We start from the raw sequence: 22,597 nt of genomic DNA, 5'->3' as shown, positions 1-22,597 counted from the left end.
GACATGGCACTGCTCATTGAACCATGCTGAGGGAGCGTCCCACATGCCACAACTAGAAGGACCCACAACTAAGAATATACAACTATGTACTGGGGGGCTTTGGGGAGAAAAAGGAAAACAATAAAATCTTTAAAAAAAAAAAATAAGAGGGGCAGAGCTCAGCAGAGGTAAAACAAACACTGAGAGAAAGAATAGAAAACCTAACACTTTGGGTGAAGGTCAAACTGACCAGCTAGTAAAGGGGAATTTAGGTTAAGATATGATTGTAAGGAAGTGCATTCAGATATATAGTGACTTAGCTAAGATCCTTGGGTAGGAGGGTGATTAAGAGGGTAAGTCCCTTATTATCTATTCTGGTTGAGGGACACGAGAAACTGAGAGCGAGCATTTGTTAACCAACCCAGTAGTTTTGAGATATGTAATGGAACATGATTTGAGATGCTCTGCCGGAGAATAAGATACAGCACACAATTGTGGTAGGATTTTTATCTTACAAGATAAAGAGTATTTATGTCAAAGAAGCAAGCTTTGAGTTTCACTCAGAGTTCTCATGTCTTGAGGGACACGGAACACTAAGTGGCAACTTCTACATGTGCCTGTGATAGGCCATCGAAGATTTCTGTGTGGCACAGAAGAGCCTGGGCTTCCCATTTGGGGATAGGATGGATGAAATTTTAGGATGAGCCATGTCCTGTTCTGGAGTGACCATGTGCCCTGTTGAGTCGATTCTCCTGGGACTGACCTGGGGAGGAGAGCCCCTCTCCTGCAGTTACTACCTCTGGGCCCCTGGCTAATGAGTAAGATTATGACCTTGCAGGAACCATGTGCCTACCAGGAGGGATAATTACTAACATATACATAATGATTAACCGAAGGCCCTCAGCCCGGGAGAACTGGGTACTTATTAGCAAAAGAAACATTCTAAGGAGACATCTGTTCCCTCAGCCAGTAGCCCTGGGACCGTGGTTCTTGCACAGGGTTGCCTCTTCACACATTCTACTGGGTTGAACCTCTTTGTAGGTGATGCTCAGCTGGCCTGTGGCCCTTGGCAAGCGGTAAAGGATTTCTTCACAAACTCTCCATATCACCTCTTTTTCATTTCAAGTGGGAGAAAAATGTTGATAGGAAAGATTTTAGCAAGGAGTTCACTTCTCTTCTCCCTCACACTTAACAGCGGAATGAGGTCCTCCCACAGTGATGAAACCAACCCACCTGCTCCCATGTTTAAGAGATCTAACACTGCATCCCAGAAGGAAGGACCTGTTGCAAGAGTCTGATAGTCTTTGCCTTTAACGACCCAATCTCTGAAAACTCTCTCCTCCATCCCTCCCAAAATATAGATCTTCCCTTCAAAGACTGCAAGCTAACATAAAACAAGAAGCTTTTTCTACCAGGCCACTAAGGGGCAAATTCTGTATATCAAATTCTAAGAGTGCTTTAGGCTATAACAGAACCTAGCATTAATGGGATTAAAATTTAGAAAACTATACCTCCTTGTTTAGATTCTTAGAAAGAAGCAACAAGTTGTCTAATTGGCTAAAATAGATCCTAGAATAATTTCAGAGGATCCAGTCAGAGATGTCAGAGACCCAGAAAACATGACATCTAAAATAAAAGGGCAGGAGGAATGACTCGAGAGAACGTAATGACTTAATTTGACCATTTCTTCCATTTTGAAGATTTTGCCCCTATTTGTCCAATTAGGTATTTGTACATAATTGGGGTTTCCTGGAATAAAACATAAGTAGGTATTCCTGTGCTGAGGGGAAAACAAGTGATTCATTTTTTCATTTCATCTGGATATCACGTAAGCTTTCACATTGCTAACCATTGACCAAAAGTTTTAATGTGGTTGGGGCAAAAGCGGCTTGCTGAAAAAGGCATGTTTCAATGGGAACTAAACCTCAGCAATAGGCCATTAAGTTGTCAAGGTGTTGATATTTCAAACTTATGTTCAGCCTTGCAGAGAAGGGGATCTAGAACATGTAACTGGACATGGGCCCTGGGGAAGCAGTGGCAGGAGAATGAGTCTTACGAAGGAGGCGGTCAGAAACTTTTGAGAACCCTCATGTCAGCAACACTTGAAAGACATGGTACAAGGACATCCTAGGAGATTTTGTGTCCCCTGAGAAGAAAGAGGCTTCTAGACTCCTGGGTTAGAAAGAAACCGTTAGAGACTAGCTTGTCTTGCTTTTCATGCGGGACAGGAACCCTCTATGCTCCACACCGACACACAGACATCCAGGTCTGCAAAGCGTTTTCTGACAGGGGACACACATGCAGCCCACCCCGTTTCTGGAAAGTGCTAGGCACTGGAACTGAGGCTGAGCTGAAACCGCTGCTGCTATTTCTACCCTTGGTCCTCCTTTTACCCTCTGGACCTACTTGAATCTACTTGAAATCTAAACTCTCTTCCACCTAACAGTCCATCTGATGGTACTCATTTTAAGATTGCGTTCTTTGACTTAAACATCTCCATTCTTTCAGCTGTTCACCCTGCGATGGAGTGTTCAGGCTGTTTACCCCTCAGTCATGGTCCAGTTTCTCAACCATCCCTTTTAATGGCTGAGTGCCAAGTAAAGCACAATGTTATCACATTAGTTTTGGTCCAAACAATGCAAAGCATGGTAAGATTATTAATTTGAGTTGGACACCATGCTTCTTTTAAGGCAACCTATTTTGGTATCCATTTTTATGGCAGGCATGTCACAATTTTCATTCTTATTGAGTTTCTGGTGCGAACTCCTATTAGGCTAATCTTCCTGGTTCTCTCCCCGACTCCACCCTTATTTCCACTACATTTTATCTTTCCAGTCTTGTGACAGGTTTTTAAATTGTTGATCCTTTTTACTTATGTATCAACTACCTCATCAAACTTCACATCTTGAGTCTGCCTTCATCCAAGTCACTGGGGTTAACTTTGAATAGAACAAGACCATCTGGAAAGTGGCCCATCATCCAGCCAACTGCTCAAGCCAGAAACCTGGAAGTCATCCTTCATCTCTCATCTACTCTCTCATCCCTCATATCTAATTCATTGGCAAGTAGCCCATCATTTCTACCTCTGAAATATATCCCAAATCCAAGGCTTTTTTTCCATCTCCACTGGTACCACTCTAACCAAGCCACCACCATCTTTAATTTCTGGGCAACTGTGATAATCCTCTTCCCAGTAGCCAGGGTAATCTTTTTATTTTATTGCTTTATTATGTTTTTCTATTACTAGACATAGGACAGGCCACAATGGTTTTGTTCACAGTCATGGCCTGTCCTGGTTACCTATTTACATACCATACCAAACACAGCACATGGCAGACTCTTAGCTAAGAAGAAGTGAATTTACAAATATTAGAACCTCCTATGTAAGTCAGGTGAGCCTATGCCAGATATCTTGCTAAAATCAAGATCCACTCTGCCTAAGACAGTCCTGTGACCTACTTGGTCACTCATCTCAAAAGATGAAGTTAGTTTGGCACGACTATTTAGGAAAACTCTGTTGGCCTCCATAGAGCAATATTTTCTGCTGTAATTGCACATAAACAAGCTATTTAATCCTTTGCTCTCAAATATTGCTTGAAATCGACTTTTTACCACTTTCAAAAGCTGGGATGAAATTTGCCCATTCTCTGGCAATACTCCTGTGCGCCAAGATTTCTTAAAAATTTCTGACAGTGGTCCTAGATATATTTACTCTATTTACTGTAAGAAAATTTTGACTCACACCTTAAACAATGAACATCTAAACATCTATTTAAAAAACATCTATTTGTCATTGTTTTGAATCATATTGACAGGACTGTAACTCTTTGTTCCTCCATAATTTACCCAAAGATTATGTAGATAATGTTATAGTAAATTTCACTTTTAAAGTACTATATGCTAATAAAATGGAAAGCTGTGACAAAAATGGAAGGAAACATTTAAGATGATGGAAATGTTCTCCACCATGAGTGCAGTGGTGATTTCACAACTATATTTGGGTAAACTTATCAAATCCTATCCTTTAAATTGGGAAATTTTACTGTATAAAAATTATACCTCCAAAAAAACACACAACCCCACAGCACTTTAAGGTAGACGAGACTCTTAAAAACCTAGCTAGATAAGAAGAAATCATATGACATACTCCCAAAGCAGCATCAGAGCCCTTACAGAGGTGGAGGTGAAGCAGAAGTCACCGCTGCGCATCCAGAAATAGCTCAGATGGGGGTGTTTGGGGCTGCCATGCAGGCGAATGCTTTCAACTCTTCCAGGACCCATTCCTCCCAAAGGACAGAGAACCCTTACCAACTGTCCCCAGGATGCCTCTCCCTTGCCAAAGTTTAAAACAGCCATTCTCAAACTTTACTGTGTATATACCAATCTCCTTAGGATCTTGTTAAAGATTCTAACTGAGTAGGTTTGGAGTGGGGCCTGTGCATTTCTAACAAGCTCCCAGGTAACGCTGATGCTGCTGGTCCATGGACCACACTTGGAGTAGCTAGGATTGAAAGCTTTTAGCTCTGGTCCTGTGGTGTACACATCTCAGTGTTTCTGTTTCTCACAACTACTGAATAGCGCCACATCTCCTGCCACACTGTCTGCACAACGTCACACACCAACGTCACAGCGTGGTGACCCGTGACAGAGACCCCACAGCTGTCCAGGTGAGACTGCAACGAAGGGAAGCATTTACAGCTGAATCATTATCATCCCTGTGGGACGCTGACCGGCTCTCAGGGTGAAAGCGAGATCCTGTCTACTTCTTTTGGTCCACTTCCTCAGGGTAGTAGGGCCTTCCTTACTTCACCAGGATATATATTTTAAAGTTATTTTCAACTCCACCTCCCGCCTCCACCCATGTCTCTTTCCTTCCAAAAGGGATCTGAGACTCACGACACCATGTAATTCTTCCTCTTCTAAACCCAGTTAAAAGTATAAAACTTTTACCATCCTCATGATTAGAATAGTCCGTATAGAAACTCCCTGTGCTGGAGGAAAAGTGGTCTTTATTACCAGGCCTGCTTTTATCTGTCATCACCTCGCACCAATCCACAGCCCCTCACTCCAAAATTCAGACATATATGCTGGTTGAGGGGAAATATTTACAAGAAAAGGTAAAACTCTAGTACAAGGGAATTGGACAAACTGCAGGAAACCTTGTTTTCTGGCCGCATCTTTTCCCAGCCCTTTCTCTCCATCGCTGGTCTCTCCCTCATTCTCTTCTACCTCTTACCTTTCTCCTACTTTTGCAAACCGTCTCCGCCCTCCTGCACTTTCCTCCTGTACTTTCTCATTCATCTTCTACCTCCACTGACTCTCCCTGCTCTTCCATTCCACTCCAACTCTTCCCGAGGAGACCATCTCTATGAAGTGAGTACAGATGTAAAAGCACTGCTGAAGAGAGTACAGCGCTGGCTGGGGATGGAGGAAGAAGGTCTGGGCAGCACGGGGAACCCAAGTGAGGATGAATTTAAAGTGTTATCCATCTGTATGTTAGAGAGCTCAGATTCAGGGGTTTTCCAGGCTGGTGTGACAGAGAATTAGTGGAGAAAGGAAATTCAGGATGTGAGAAAGAGAGGGGTTTAAGTGAGGGACTGTGACGCCTAAGCTGGAGAGAGAAGGAAGCACGCAGCCCAGAGTTCTCAATACATTCAAGGACAGCTACAGTGTGAGCATCTGAAGAGGAGCCTGGAAGTAGAAGAGGCGGTGGTCAGGAGCAGGATGGATGTCTGGAGGGTAACTGCAGAGGCAGGCGGTGCAGCGTGGCTCCTGGCCCTGGGAAGCCATGCCGGAGAGACGTTTAAGTGGAGAGGAAAGGGGACACGGAAGGAGATGTGCCTGGAAGCGAGGAGAGAGAGGACAAGGTGTTCCGAGTTCCTAATTCACGTGAAAATTTGAAATATTTTGAAAAAGTTCAGAATTCTTTTACATACAAATACATTTCCTAGAGCTTTAATTTACTTTAATGGAGAGCAATATAATTCACAAAACACTTTATTGATCATTACTAATGATAAATTTAGGGATATTCACTACATCAAGCCCACACTAAGCACTTTTTAAAATACTTCACTTACGGGTAGTATTATTTCTATCTAGTTTACAGATGAGGAAATTGAAGTTAAGGGGTTAAGTGTTTGGTCTAAGGCCACGCAAAACTAGCATCAGAGCCCCAAACCCTGGTAGTCTGACTGCAAAGGCCTTACCCACCATGCTATATTGTCTGCCAAAGCCAAATGTCCACAGTAACAGCTAAGCAGAAGACAAAAATCTTAGAATGAAATACATCCAAATGTTAACAGAGCTTGGTTTAAAGTGAGACTTGGGGTGATTTCTTTATACTTTATGCATTTTCAAAATGGTCTTTAATTATTATCTTTTACAATAATAGTATTAAAATGAATAATATAAAGAAACTTTCAAATGACACTATTATTATTCCAAATCTTTTGGAGGGGGGTTGTATTTGTTTAAGCCCCAAGTTCATTAACATAGTCCCTATTTCATTTAAGGAACTCACAAAATACTTACGGAAAGGAGCAGAAACATACAATAGTTCAGTCCTAAAGTGGACTTCTTAGTCACGAAATCCTGATTAAATTTCAACGTTCTGAGGATCAGAGGACCAGCGCACGAGCATCTGGTAGCGTGTGATTATTTGTAATATTTACAAATTGAACTAGAGAATGAAAGAGATGGTTTTTAAAGGCTGGGCAGAGAACAGGTGGCGATCAGCTATTTGTACAATTCCTTCCATTTCTTCCCTTATAGTTAAACTATATTCTTTGGTGCAAAGCTTCTCTTAAACTGGCTCCACCACTGGTTAGGTATTTTGTTTTGTCTAGAAAAAGAAATATGCATCGCTGATGACCAAATCAACTAATATCTAACATAATCCTAAAAAGAAGGAAGTATTTAAAAGAGGTATGCATATAGAAACAGAATTTATCAGTTCACTTGATGCTTTGTGAGGCTAAACAAGTTAGGGGCTCTGAGCTTAAAGGAGGAAGTTGTACCAGTAGCAGAGAAAGCCATGTGCCACCACCACTTCCTGTTTTTGCCTATAGTCGTTTCTAGACGCCTGTGGGTTTTGCGGGCGCTCCATCTGTAACTCTTGACATGTCCTCCTTCCTTTTCTTCCACTCCACAAGGATAACTGGTTTCTCTTCTCCTCAAACCTAGATCTTCACCTTTCAGAATGATGCCCCCTTTATCATACTCAAAATATGTTAACTCCCGAGTGACAGAAAAATTCCACATAACCATTAGATAAAGGAATGTGCTGTTCTTGGTGGGTAGTTTGGGCTTCCATTCCAGCAGGAATGATGGATTTGGGGCTTCATTCATACTTTCCTACTCTGTTTCCATGGTAACAATGCACCATTAAGGAGAGATGGGAGAGTTAAGAGGAATACACCATGGGCTTGTTCTCCCTTCCCCCGTCCCACCACCAGCGTCATCCTGGGCAAGTTACTGAGCCTCTGTGAATCTTAGTTTCTTTATCTATAAAATGGGGATGATAAATAGGGTTGTGATAAAGATCCCATAAAACAACGTATACTTTATAACTATCTTTTTTTTTTTTTTAACCCTTTACAAAAGAAAAAGCCATTCTCAGATAGCAAGCCATACAAAAAGGCTGCAGGTGGCTTTGGTGTGTAGGCTAGTCTACCGACCTCTGAAAGAGATGTAGGTCATGCACGCCACGTGCCTGAGGGAAGGTGAAGCCTGTGGCCACAGAACAAAGCAAAACTTGCCCACACAAGGGCAGTTTCCAATCTACTAAACTAACTAACACTCCATGAGTAATAAAAGTTCAAGCTAACCCTGAAAATCTAAATGTCTGGACTATTCTGACCGACTGTGCTGTAACCCACAAAAGTGAAGGGAAAAGGCATTCTATGCATCATGGAGGTGAATAATACTGTTAAAACCTCAGACAGTAGAGTTAAAATGCCTCTTGCAGGCTAAAAAACCCACACTGCTCCAAAATGGACGTCTCGCTGTTGTCCTTAGGTAGCACAGCAGCACCGGATGCAGCTCGGCACAGATAGGACTGAGAGAACGGAGCACATGCTCCTGCGCATGCGTGCGCATGCACGCCAGCTCTCTGGGGCCAAGAGAACTGACTTCTTGGAACCCCATGTCAGCCACATCTTAGATGACTTTGATTTAAGCATAACTGCTCAACTTTTAAAAACAATGGGTGAGACTCATCTCCTTCGCTTGCCAACTCTGTTTACAAAATAGGCGTTCATTTTTAGCACAACAATAACCACTCTCCTATCTCCCTATTTCTGAAAAGCTTCTTAATCCAGTGAATTTCAATAGAGTTCAATGGCACTGCCGCTGTCCTTTTTACATGTATTTCAAATGCTGGCAAGCCTGAATGTGCCATTTCTCCCCTTCCAGTATTATTATTCCCAAACAAGAGACTCTGATGCCAATTTTTGCTGCCAGCTGAAGGACAATTTTCTCTTCAGATCATTTCTAAGGAACAGTGACTATAACTCAAAGAATTTTACAAACAAGTAACTGATTGACAAGACCGAAGATGAATGTGACTATACCCGTGGATCTCCTAGGATCATCCGGAAGAGCAGGGTTTCCTTATTGACTTCCTCTTAATCACCCAATTTTTATATCACAAGATCCAATTTGGTCTTTCTTTAGGATGCAAAGAGCTGACTGCTTAGGAGTGCACAGAGAACACAACTTAACATTTAGAAGGAATAACTTGATAAATATCACACAGACCATCTTTGTTACCGCTAAGAGCAAAATTATCATCTTGCGGGTGTGATTCAAACTTTTTGGAATATATATAAAGTAATACAGCAATGACAATTCAAGAACATGCAGAGTATTTGCAAAAGTACGCTGCAATCTCACGCCAATTTAGTAGAATTTGCTGAAGATTTAGAGACTTCAGAGAGCTATGGTGAGGGAGTTATTTAATACAAACCTCCCGATAGAAAGAGAAGCCCATTTTTGTGACCCAAGAGTAATGACCAAATGCCTATAATATATGACCAGGACTTAGGGCAATGTGTTGATGGCTCTCTAGTTCTAATTCCACTTCTGTCTACCCTTTATGCAGGCTCAGTTGTAAAACATTGAATTTAAAGAGAGAAAGGACCTCGTAGTCTGATCTTAGTTTGTAGAGAATCTTATTTTTTAGATTTACCCTTATTGGCATGACAGTTTACTGGTTTGTTTGTAAACACTGTAATTATAGACAATACAATGTTGCATCTTTTTGTTGGTTGGATAATGATACATGGTTCACAAAGGTAAATATTAGGAGAGAGAGAGAAGAATTCACCTACAATTGAAGCAAACAGTCCAACACAAAGGGAAGGGAATTGCTATACATTCACAACGACAATTACTGTCCCTTTGGCCAATAGCAATTTAACAACAAATGCCTTTTCAGCAATGCAATACTAACCTCGAACTGTTATTTCTTAACAGTCTCTGAACTATTCTGAGTTTTCAAATGGAGGCGCCTTCCCAGGAAAGTAACCAATGAGTGGTAAGTCCCATGGTAACCTTGTGATTATCATTACATCTCTGCAGCCTACTTAAAATTTCAGGGTGAACTAAACCTTTCCGTTGATTTTTTCCCCCGATAAGTTTGCAACAATTATGAGAGCCATTGTTTTGCCCTAAAGCCCAGTTTTTAGTTTTGCAAAATCTAAATCTTACATATTCATTCATTCATTTATTCATTTCAGTGAAACTTTATTGAGAATCAGCTATATGCGAGCCATATTCCAGATTGTGTTGGAGGGAGGAAAGATGATTTGAACAAGGAAAAATTAGACATTAGTCCTGCCCTTACAGGGCTCAGAGTTCAATAGGGAAGGTAAAATATAGCCTAAATAATGGAAGAAATTCTTGCTAATAGAAAGGTAAAGATTACTCTGAAAAGGGAAGGAAGAAGATCCTCCTTTCCACCTGGGAGAATCAGAGAAACATTTCTGGAGATGGCATCTGACCTGGGCCTTACGGGACTGTCAGGATTCAGAAGCACAGAGACGGACATGGGAGTGGGGTGGCGGAAAGGCTGAGGTGACAGGCAGCCACCGTGCAGGTGGCCTCTACAGAAAAGACGGAGGTTAGCGTGGCTGACGCAGAGCCCATCTGAAGGGAGAAGAGATTGAAAATACAGTTGGAACAGGTGACACAGCACTGATTGCTCATTCTAGCTCTCATGGCCTAAATATCTACCCTGAAAATATTTTTTCTCAAGTTTCCTGTAGGTAAGAAGCAAAGGAAAACGTCTTATGGCATTGGTTTTAAGTTCTCTAAAAAAACTGTTTATTCAACTAGTTTCTTCCCCTCAAAGCACAGGGTGAAAGAGATCATTTAAAGAGTATAAACTTTCCACTCCCACTCCACCCCCAGGCCCCGCGTCACTCTCCAGACGTAACCACAGTCGACAGTTTTCTTGTATACCCTTCCCAGAGAGACTGTGCAACCGTCTGCCTCCACACTGACTTCTGCCCAATATTCAATTTGCTTTTACTTAATAATATTCCTGGGAAATTTTTCCATACCAGTACATCTAAGTCTATTTTTCTCTTTTAAATAGTAGTGTAATATTCTATTTTATGGAACTACTATGGTTAGTTAACCAATTCCCTAATAACGGACTTGGTATTATTTGACTTTGCTATTACTTGGTTTTTAATTCTTAATAACAACAAGTTTAGTTACATCCTTGAAAGGAATGAAATTCAAGGGTTCCGGAAGGCAGTGGGAGATCTTAAATCACACATGAGGCAAAATCAAGCACAGATATGACAAATATGAAGCAGTTCAGAAGGTTTACCGGATTTGCAACAGACTTTAAGCGTATATTTTACTTGTTGTGACCAGGAACTTGACCACCCCGATCCACCATTTGGTATACTTGATACTGCAAAACTGTTTTCATTGCAACAAAGGTGATGGTTCTTAGTGGAACAGTAGTAAAATAATTCAGGAATACTGACTGATTTTACAAGATGATTTTAAAGCTAAAGTATTAACTTGCAAGTATCCATTGATGAGAATATAATTTCTCTCATGACGGACATCAATAAGGTAAGCTTGGTTTCTGAAGAAAGCATCCCTGAAGGGCAGTCTAGTGCTTTAGATCACAGGGATTTCAGAGTCAAGCAAGCCTGGATGGAACCCTGGCTCCCTTCTTTCAAAGTCCTTATTAAGCCTCAGTTACTTCATCTGTAAAATGGGGCCAATACTTACTTCACAGTGTGGCAGGTGGGGATTAAATGAGATAGCATGGCATATATAGTTACCGTTCAGTAAATGTTAACCATTATTTAGTGACTACCTAATTAACACTTTAACAAACACTTATGATATAGTGTTACTATGTACCAGGCACTACTGGCACTCTCTCCATCTCTCTCTTTCGCTCACAAACACACACACACTCACTCGTTATCTTCTCATAGCAGCCCCATGGGGTTAGTACTAATTAATAAATGTCTTCTTGCATGCCACTTTTCAGAGTGTGCTTTTAGATGCATTATCTCCTTTTATTCTCACAACCACTACCCAAGTGAGAGAAAAAATGGAAAACAAGACCCAAAAAAGTCTGGAATTACAATCAACCAAAATAAAATTTAAACTATTGTTTTATACAGATTGTAGTGTTTCACAATTATTTCAGATTGTTTACAAACTCAGTGTTTATAATTAACTATGATATCTCTTTGAACTCTCAGAAGTGTCATGAATTACCTTCTTTTTCACGGTTTTAAACATAAGGGCTACATTATTAAAACAATAATACATAATAATAATACATGCTGAGAAGTTATGGAAAAATAGAAAGCATTTATTGCTTTATCAGATTCTGTATAGTATAATAAACATCTCAGTCACCTAGCACCATGAGGAGATGATATGTTCTAAAAAGATTAATTTTCTATAAAACGGATGCCTTTAATAGAAATCTTTAGAAAATGTAACTTTCCTGTTTTGGGCTGGGATCGGGGAGATGGTAATGTGAAATCAAAATCCAAACCAAACCCATCATTCTTCCATGCTAATATTTACTTTTAATCCCTGCTTTTGCTATGACTGCGTTATGGGGAAGCTGTGTAGAAAGATTAGGAGTAGGAGTAGTAGGAAGCTACAGTGGGGGCAGATTTCTTCAGCACCCATTGCCCTTTCCTCGGATCCCTGCTTTTAGGAAAACTCAATTCAATAGGTGCATTTGGCCCTAGGCACTTGTGCCTCAGCACATCCCGGAATTGCTGCCTCAGGAGACAGCCCCATTTTGTTCCCAACAGAGAACATACACCTTCAGAAGAATTGTAAACTGAGATTCCCCACTCCTGTACCTCCCGTTCCTCAGATGGAATTGTAAGGCCTCAGAATTCAGGAAAACACAAACCCTAACAGCATTCTTACAATAGGGCAGAATTCACTGACTCTAACTGAATCAGAGGCGTGTTAAAGAGGGATGACAGCCATTATGGTGAGGTCAAAAAAATGAGCCCCAAACTTATCCAAGAAAAAGAGATTACCCTAGCAAGTTTCCAGATGACCCCAGCGAAGAGTTCTGCACCCAGCCTCAGTGAGACACGGAGGAGCCTTCCCAGCTGCTTTTCTAAAGAAGCCTGGACAGGCTTGGACTCTCTCTCTGTGTTGGCCAATTTGAGTCTGGACCAGGGCCCTGTACCAGATGAAATATCTCGATCCTGCCAACTGCTTCTTGGCTTTGAGCAGCTGTAGGAGCAGCTGGTTTTGCAACACACAGAGTGAGCCCTTGTTTGGAGGTAGGAGAGTTCTACATTTTTGCAAAACTTACAAGTTTGGGTCTTTACCCAACTACCTTCATGACGGTTAACCTGAAGATTTAGTGTGTTGTTCTTGCTATTCGCACATCTTACAAATAACCAAAGGATCTATAATAGTTTTATCCAGGGGAAATCTACTTGCAACTATAAAAGTCAAGTTTATCCAATTCTTTGCTTCAGTCAGAAACTGAAGGGTCATGAGATAAGAGATCAATTATCCCCAAACCAGCATAATAAAAAATCAACCAAATTCCAGGAATGGTAGATTGAATACAAGAATTTACTCCTGCTCCCTCCCGATATCCCAGTAAAGGGATTTTTTTTTTCCTAAGGCATAAAACTGCTAAGATAGTAAAAGCACATGAGAGAAGATGACAATAATGAAATTTCAGAAGCTGGAAAGTAGACAGAGCTGAATCTTAAATTGGCAGTGGAGAAAGCCAAGAGCAATTTACACCACAGAATTCCCAAAAGGCCCTGGTGGCATTACTGGAAGTAGAACAATGGAAGGGATGCGCTAAAATAAAGAGGTTCTGTTGAACTTCTTTCAAGAAATAGCTAGACTCCCCAGACCGGCACCTGCTCTGTAAAGGAGTGATTGCTCCTCTCCCATCCTCACAAAAGATCCATATCTGAAGATACTTTCTTTGGAAAGTATAAAATATTTCTCTGGGTGAGGGATTCAGCACAACTTATGGCGGAGGGGGTGCGGTAATGAACTCTGGGACCGGGTAAACACGTGCATGCTGAGAAACTCACCCCAGCCCTTTTCCCCACTTGGTTCCCAGAACGATGGCAGCAATGCCCAGACCCTGCAGACAGGGGACTGGAAGATCTTCTCTGGGTGATCTGAACAGCCAAATGAAAGTGACACTGCTGGTTCCCCAAATAATAGGCTGTCGACAGCACCTCAAGTGAAGCTATTACCAACAAGTCCCGCTCATGTGTACGAGGCTCAAGATAGCCTTGTTTCCCATTTCCCCCCCCCCCCATTCTTGAATATAGCAGAGGAAGAAGGACCACCTGACATCTGAGGGAAGATTCTGAAATGAAAGATAGAGTCTAAAGCAAACAAAAAAGTCAACTTGCACCACGGGGATACCATCAGCAGAATTCAGATTGTGGGAAACTCTACAGGATGAATGGCCCAGTTTCTTCCACAAATAAATTGCATGGAAAAAAAGGAGAGAGAGAAATGAGGGACCTATAGATTAAAAAAGACTTGAAACATCTATTAACTAATTGCACTATATGGACCTCATTTGAGTACTGATTTGAACAATGTAGTTGTTTTAAAAAGATGAAATAATCAGAGCAATTTAAATATTTTTTGGATATTTGATGATATTAAGGAGCTGTTGTTAATTTTTTTGTATGACATATTATGGTTATGTTTTAATAGTCCTTATATGTTGGAGAAATAGACTGAAATACTTATGGATGAAATGATATAATAACTCAGATTTGCTTCAAGACCCTATGGGTAAGGAGGATGGCTAAATAAGCATGGTCATGGGATGAAGGGAACACGGGAATCTTTTATACCGCTTTCTCTACTTTATGTTTGAAATTTTCTATAACAGAGAAAATCTATCATTGGAATCCTCAGAGAAGATAATGAAATCATAAAACAGAAACAAAATAATATAAAAAAGGAACAAAGAATTTTTAAAAGTTCCTATAAATAAAAAATAACAGAAATAAAACATTAAGTAAAGAGTTGGGAAAAAATTGAGGACATATCACAGAAAGTAAACCACAAAATTACAGAAATAAAAATAAAGAAAAGAATAAAAAATCAGAGGACTAGTCCAGAAGGTCCAAAATCTGGGTAACAGTTCCAGAAAGAGAGAAAAGAGAAAGAGGAGAAAGGAATTCATCAATACAATAATCTAAGAAAATGTCCCCAAACTGAAGCCCATGAATTTCTAAAAGAAAAGGATGCACCAATTGCCTGACACAATGGATGAAAACAGGTCTACATCAAGACACATCCTTGTAAAACTGCAGAACATTGGGGACAAAAATATTTGACAAGTTTCCAGAAAAAACAAAAAAACAAAAAACAAAAACTCTGGCTATAGATAAAAGATCAGGAATCAGAAGCATGCAAGACTTGATAACAGAAAAAACTAGAAAGCAATGGAACAATACCTTCAAAATTCTCAAGGAAGTTATTGCCAACAGAGTTCTATAGCTAGCCAAACTGCCAACCAAAGGTGAAGGTAGAATAAAAACATTTTTCAGACATGAAGGCCTCAAAAACTTCTTCCTTTTTTCTTTTGCTGAGGAAAATTTGCCCTGAGCTAACATCTGTGCCAATCTTCCTCTATTTTGTATGTGGGTCGCCACCACAGCTTGGCTGCTGACAAGTGGTGTAGGTCTGCATTTGGGAATGGAACCTGGGCTGCTGAAGTGGAGCATACTGAACTTAACCACTAGACCCTGGGGCCAGACCCTCAAAAAATTCATTTTTATTCATCCTTTATCAGCAACAAAAGCAAAGAAATAAATCCAGAAAGAAGAAGAAGAAATGGAACACAGGAAACAAGAGACCTAGCAGAGAAGAGAGGTGAAGGGAATTCCCAGAATGGTGAGAAAAGGTTCCAAAGTAAAAGTCTCCTCTCTATGCCTCAGTTCCCTTATTGTGAAACAGGAACTAGTGATAGTACCTATCTAAGAGACTTGTAAGGATTCAGCATAAGACATTTAGGGTAGAACCTGGCACAAAGTAACAGCTACAAGAGTTGTCGTCGTCATCAACATTATCACAGAACTCACTCTATACTATGTTAACATATAACTACTTGATATATTACAATAACTAAAAAAAAAGAAATCAATGTAAAACACATTTCTGAAGTGAATATATTTCCAAATTTGGAATGACTGAAAATAGTCACAGAACCATAGGGTTTTGGAGGTTGGCAGGGTTCTGAGGTTTTTCTAGTGCAATTTCCCTGTTTTAAAGGGTAGAAAATTGAAGATCAGAGCTTCTAAGTAACTTGCTTAAGACTACCTAGCTATTTAGAAGAGTTGGGACTAGGAGTCAGGTGTCTCATGTCATCGCACTGAAAATCCGAAGAGCAGTGACACAAGCTACATCTGCGGTATCCTCAGAGGGTCAGCTTCACACAGACAAAACAAAATTACCATAGAAATATTTTGTCCAACTCTGTCATTCTACCCTAAAACCCGGTACTTGGCTCAAGATATACATAAGCAGAAAGGCCACATAGAAAGATGCAGCCAGGGCAATGAAGAGAGAAGGGTACAGCTGGGCTTACTGAGTTCCATGGACAATAAGGAAGAAAATGTATTGAATTCACAATTTGATACAAAGTTGTTTTAATTCTAGGAAGGACACCTCTAGGGGTCTACACACAAAAGTAAGAATATTAATCGTGCTATGGACCAATATGGCGCAGCATGGATGGGCATTTCTGATCCCTGAGTAATGCAATGGGTAGCAATGCACCTCCATTACAGTTTTCGAAGTCTTTTTAAAGGAATATACACAATTTGTAGGATTAGTAGCCATTTCAGTCACTACTTCCAAGGAAATGATGCTCCCATCAAAATGATCTGGCAGTCAGGACGACTGAGCAAGGCCAATGAAGAGTGTGAGGGTAGTCAGGGGCAAGAAGGCAAGATCCTGGAAGAAGAGGATTTCCTCCTTGCCTCATCAGGCAAAGCACCACTGATATTCCCTTTGAAGTTTGAGAGGGCAATCAGGCTGGGTGAGAATTTTCCTGGCATAAATTCCATGATCTGTCTTGATCTTGTTTCCACTAAAAATAAGTCTTCTGTACATCTGTAGAAAGTCCCACTCAACAGTTTGAGATGAACTTATTTCAAAAGAAAATTGCCCATTTTCTTTTCACTGAATCTCAGAGGAAAAGTGCATGCTAATTTCTCATCTTTAAAACACTGCAAACTTCTATGCTTCTTGAATATTTATTTAAAACAAATTTGTAGTTACCTTTGGATATAGAACATGTTCCATAGCAATCCAAATACCAAAGTGATGACTTGTTGGATTAAACACCTCTTAATATTTTGACCATTTAGCAGACATTTAAAGTGACAGGTAAAGAGTACAAAAATACAAAAAACGCTATTCTCAAATGTTTTCATCTCTTTTACAAATGCTTATTTTGGTATTTTTGACTAACAAAAAGATTTTCTCCTTACACTTTCTTATAAACGTTAGGTGCATCTTGGAACATCATTCAAACAGAGTAAAAGTACATACTGTAACTTAGCCAAGTTAGTCAAAACATCATAAGAAATAAAAACTATTTAAGAATATTTTCAATTTCTTCTGTATACAAACAGAAACATACAGAAAATACAGTTTTAAAATGGAAAGTACTGCAGTGTCAATACTCACAGAAAAAGCAGGATGCCAGTGTTCGCCAGGGCAAAGGCGAGTCCCAAAATCCCACTGCCCATGATGGCGTTGCTTAGGTTAAAAACAGACATGCCTAAGGAGGTTGTTCCTGGAATCTGAACAGAGACACAAACATTCACTCTAAGCAAACAGTCGCCAAGAAAGTTCATCCTGCCAAAGCCTTTAAAGCACTATTAGGAACCAACAGAGGAATGAAATTCAAAAAACCCTTCCTTGGCGGTCTAGTTATTTTTTTTTCAATGGATTTCAGGAGAAAACACATAGGGTCTGAGGAACATCCTGGTGAACACAGATAGCTATGCTTATGGTACTATGCTACATGCATTAAGAACATCTGTCCCAATTTACATGATGAAAAAAACAAGCATATTTTATTATAATGACACTTACATATTCATCACATTTCTTTTTTTCCAAATGGCTGTTAGTGAGACTTCTTCTACTTTCACGGTCAGAAATAAACTTGCTGTAAAGACATGTATAATAATTAAACTTCATGATAATGATTTGAAGCTTAGCATTAGGACTAAATGATTTATTTCTTACCAAAACATCACACATGAAAAATTATCAATCGGTTACCTAAGAGTTTACAGCCCTATTCAACTGTCCTTGGTTTCTGTTTTGTCTTGTTTTTTTTCCCCCAGTATTAGTTGTCTACATTCTTGTTTTACCAAATAAACTGTAAGTGCTTAAGGGTGGAGACTTTGCCTCATTCGTTTTTGTATCCCTCACTTACTTAGAATAAAACAATGCAAACAGTAGATGCTCATCTTGAGATGAAATGAAAGACAGCTGTGTGTCAAAAAGAGCTATACATTCCAAATCATTTTAATACTAATACATCAAAATACTATATGCACCATAAGTTAACTGTTATATAGATTTTTCTCTAACTGCAAATCAGATAATGTCAAGAATTCCTTTGGCGCTCATATTCCTGGAGTACAACGTTATTAAATAGGAATTCCCTCTCCCCTGCAAAAAAGAAAGCAACTCTCTCCCCATCAAACGTTCCCTCATCACCTGCTAGATGCAAGTCACTAGAGCATGAGATGAGGGAGACACGGGGGTGTGTAATAAGAGACGCAGACCCTAGGCTGTAGGAGTTCAGATTAGGAAATTAAAGTTGGGGGAGGGAGGGCATCTAGTTCATAGTTAGGGGCACAGTTAGGGCTTTAAGAAAGCATGGGATTTAGAATTTGACTTTGAATCCTCACTAGCTCTGAGGGCCTGGACATGTTACCTCAGTTTCCTCGTCTGTGAAATGGGAGTAACACTATTACATTATCACATAGCCTTATTGGGAGAACTAAATGAGAGAGCTGGGGTAGAACTTCAGTACAGCTCCGGGCTCAGAGTCAGAGCAATAGATGTGACTCATTCCTCTCCATGGGGGAAGTGGGACTTGAGGGGGGATGGGAAAGATTCAGACAGGCTGAGTGGAGTAAACTATATACAAATATAGAGAAGTAGGAATTCAGAAGGCTCTAAGAATCATCAAATATATTCAGGATTAGTATCAGAACTGTACGGCTGAAATTGCTAATTTTTTAAAAATTCCCCATTAAAAAAAAAACAAGAGCTATCGTCAAAGAAAAGTCCATTCACAGGCAAACTGCTGCATGTATTAGTGTGATATGTTAGGGATGCTTTTTGGCTCTTCTGGAAATTTAATTATTGGGTCTTAGGAAGAACTAATCACAGTGAACTTTTAAAAATTATGTTATTGAGGTCATATTGGCTTAAAACTGTAAATTTCAGGTGCACATTATCACATATCAGTTTCTGTATAGATTGCATCATGTTCCCCCCAATGGTGTAGTTTTTATCCGTCACCAGACATATGTGCCCCTTCCTCCCTTTTGCCCTCCCCTGAACCCTTCCCCTCCGGTAACCACTAATCTGTTCTCCTTATCTATGTGTTTGTTTATGTTCTACATATGAGTGAAATCATACAGTGTTTGTCTTTCTCTGTCTGCTTTATGTTGCTTAGCATAATACCCTCAAGGTCCATGCATGTTGTTGCAAATGGGACGATTTTGTCTTTTTATGGCTGAGTAGTATTCTATTGTGTGTGTGTGTGTGTGTGTGTGTGTGTATACCACATCTTCTTTATTCATTCATCAGTTGAGGGGCACTTGGATTGCTTCCATGTCTTCACTATTGTGAATAATGCTGCAATGAACACAGGGGAGCATAAATCTCTTTGAATTGTTGATTTCATGTTCTTTGGATAAATACCCAGTAGTAGGATAGCTGGATCATATGGTATTTCTATTCTTGGTTTTTTGAGAAATCTCCATACTGTTTTCCATAGTGGCTGCACCAGTTTGCATTCCTCCCAGCAGTGTGTGAAGGTTCGCTTTTCTCCACATGCTCTCCAACATCTGTTAATTCTTTTCTTGTTAATTATAGCATTCTGACAGGCACAAGGTGAAAGCTCATTGTAGTTTTGATTGCATTTCCCTGAAGATTAGTGATGTTGAACATCTTTTCATGTGCCCGTTTGCCATCTGTATATCTTCTTTGGAAAAATGTCTGTTCATATCCTCTGCCCATCTTTTGATTGGGTTGTTTTTTGTTATTGAGTTGTATGAGTTCTTTATATTTTTTGGAAATTAACCCCTGGTCAGATATATGATTTGCAAATATTTTCTCTCAGTTGGTGGGTTGTCTTGTTGTTTCATTCATGGTTTCCTTTGCCTTGCAGAAGCTTTTAGTCTGATGTAGTCCCAACCGTTTATTTTTTCTTTTGTTTGCCTTGCCTGAGTAGACATGGAATTTGAAGAGATACCGCTAAGACTGACGTCAAAGAGTGTACTGCCTATATTTTCTTCCAGGAGTTTTATGGTTTCAGGTCTTACACTCAAGTCTTTAATCCATTTTGAGCTAATTTTTGTGTATGGTGTAAGATAATGGTCTACTTTCATTGTTTTGCATGTGGCTGTCCAGTTTTCCCAACACCATTTATTAAAGAGACTTTCTGTTCCCATAGTATGTTCTTGGCTCCTTTGTCAAAGACTAGCTGTCCATAGATGTGTGGTTGTATTTTTGGCTTTCAATTCTGTTCCATTGATGTATTTCTGTTTTTCTGCCACTACTACGCTGTTTTGACTACTACAGCTTTGTAGCATATTTTGAAGTCAGGGATTGTGATACTTCCGTGTTTGTTCTTTTTTCTCAGGATTGCTTTGGCTATTCAGGGTCTTTTGTTGTTCCTTATAAATTTTAGCCTTCTTTGTTCTATTTCTGTGAAGAATGTCATTGGGATTGTGATTGGGATTGCACTGAATCTGTAGATTGACTTAGGTCATATGGACATTTTAACTATATTTATTCTTTTAATCCATGAGCATGGAATAACTTTCCATTCCTTTATGTCTTCTTCAATTTCTTTCAATAATTTCTTATAGTTTTCAGTGTATAGATCTTTCACCTCCTTGGTTAAATTTATCCCTAGATGTTTTATCCTTTTTGTTGTGATTGTAAATGGCATTATATTCTTGACTTCTCTTTCTGCTAGAAATGCAACTGATTTTTGTACATTGACTTTACACCCTACAACTTTGCTGTAGTTGTTGATTATTTCTAAATAGTTTTCTGGTGGATTCTTTAAGATTTTCTACATACAGAATCATGTCATCCAAAAACAGTGAGAGTTTTACTTCTTCCTTTCCAATTTGGATCCCTTCTATTTCTTTTTCTTGTCTAATTGCTCTGGCCAAAATCTCCAGTACTATGTTGAATAAGAGTGGTGAGAATGGTCACACTTGTCCTGTTCCTGTTCTCAGAGGGATGGCTTTCAGTTTTTCCCCATTGAGTATAATGTTGGCTGTGGGTTTTTCATATATGTCTTTTATTATTTTGAGGTACTTTCCTTCTATACCCATTTTATTGAGGGTTTTTATCATAAATGGATGTTGGATCTTGTCAAATACTTTCTTTGCATCTAATAAAATGATCATGTGATTTTTATTCCTCATTTTGTTAATGTGGTGTGTCACATTGACTGATTTGTGGATACTGAACCATCCCTGCATCCCTGGAATAAATCCCATTTGATCATGGTGTAGGATCCTTTTAATGTATTGTTGTATTCAATTTGCTAATATTTTGTTGAGGATTTTTGCATCCACGTTCATCAGCAATACTGGCCTGTAATTTTCCTTTTTGGTGTTATCCTTGTCTGGTTTTGGTATCAGGGTAATGTTGGCATCCTACAATGAGTTAGGTAGCATCCTGTCTTCTTCAATATTTTGGAATAGTTTGAGAAGGATAGGTATTAAATCTTCTTTGAGTGTTTGGTAGAATTCACCAGAGAAGTCATCTGGTCCTGGAGTTTTGTTTTTTGGAAAGTTTTTGATTGCTGTTTCAGTCTCTTGTGATTGGTTTATTCAGATTCTCTATTTCTTCTTGATCCAGTTTTGGGAGGTTGTATGATTCTAAGGATTTATCTATTTCTTCTAGCTTATCCAATTTGTTGGCATATAGCTTCTCATAGTATCCTCTTATAATTCTTTGTATTTCTGTGGCATCTGGTGGTTTTCTGTGATGGTTTCTCAATTTCCTCTTTATTTATGATTTATGACTCTATTCTGATTTTTTGTATTGTGGTTGCTACGAGGTTTGTATAAAAGATCTCATAGACGAGACTGTCCATTTTCTGATAGCCTCATATCTCCATTAACCTAAGCAGGTTCCATCTATTTTCTCTTCCCCTTCTGTGTTTTTGTTGTCACAGGTTATTCTTTTTTGTGTTGTGAATTTGTGACTAAATTGAAGTGGTTACAGTTACTTTTGATACTTTCTTTCTCTTTATCTTTTATGTTATAATTAAGTGTTTGCTAACCTATTCCGATAGCTGCAATTTTCTGATCTTGTCTATATTTCTCCTTGTTCAAAGCACTGTAAATCTTTGCCTTTTAGTTTCAGGTAGGAGGGTTCCCTTAATCATTTCTTGTAAGGCAGGTCTAGTGGAGATAAAGTCCCTCAGCTTTTGTCTATCTGGGAAAGCTTTTATTTCCCTGTTATATATGAAGGATAATTTCACTGGATAGAGGATTCTTGGCTGATGGTTTCTGTCTTTCAGTATCTTGAATTTATCATTCCACTCTCTCCTAGCCAGTAAAGTCTCTGTTGAGAAATCTGCTGAAAGCCTGATGGGGGTTCTTTTGTAGGTTATTTTCTTCTCTCTTGCTGCCCTTAGGATGTTTTCTTTGTCATTGGCTCTTGACAGGTTTAATATTATATGCCTTGCAGAAGGTCTTGTTGCATTGACGTAATTAGGATTTCTACTGGCATCATGTACTTGTGTGTCCAGTTTCTTCCTCAGGTTTGTGAAGTTCTCAGCCATTATTTCTTTGAACAAGATCTCTGTTCC

General features: G+C 39.5%; 1 protein-coding gene across 5 annotated transcripts in view; it reads right to left on the bottom strand.

The window, feature by feature from the left end:
• The window catches only part of SLC38A1 (solute carrier family 38 member 1), a 68,587-nt gene that overhangs the window by 22,787 nt on the left and 23,203 nt on the right, over window positions 1-22,597 (bottom strand). For all 5 annotated transcript variants that reach the window (XR_006889924.1, XM_046670743.1, XM_046670735.1 and 2 more), the window contains exons 4-5: window positions 17,605-17,680; window positions 17,194-17,309 (exon numbers count right to left, since the gene is read on the bottom strand). Coding sequence is in view for 4 of the 5 variants with exons in the window: in XM_046670743.1 (XP_046526699.1) it covers window positions 17,194-17,309; window positions 17,605-17,680 (192 nt within the window). In the remaining variant the exon portion in view is untranslated. The remainder of the gene's footprint in view (window positions 1-17,193; window positions 17,310-17,604; window positions 17,681-22,597) is intronic.

This window comes from Equus quagga, chromosome 1, assembly GCF_021613505.1.
Source record: "Equus quagga isolate Etosha38 chromosome 1, UCLA_HA_Equagga_1.0, whole genome shotgun sequence".
Taxonomy (NCBI): domain Eukaryota; kingdom Metazoa; phylum Chordata; class Mammalia; order Perissodactyla; family Equidae; genus Equus; species Equus quagga.
Note: the sequence above shows the minus strand (reverse complement) of the source record. Positions and strands in the feature narration are given on the sequence as shown.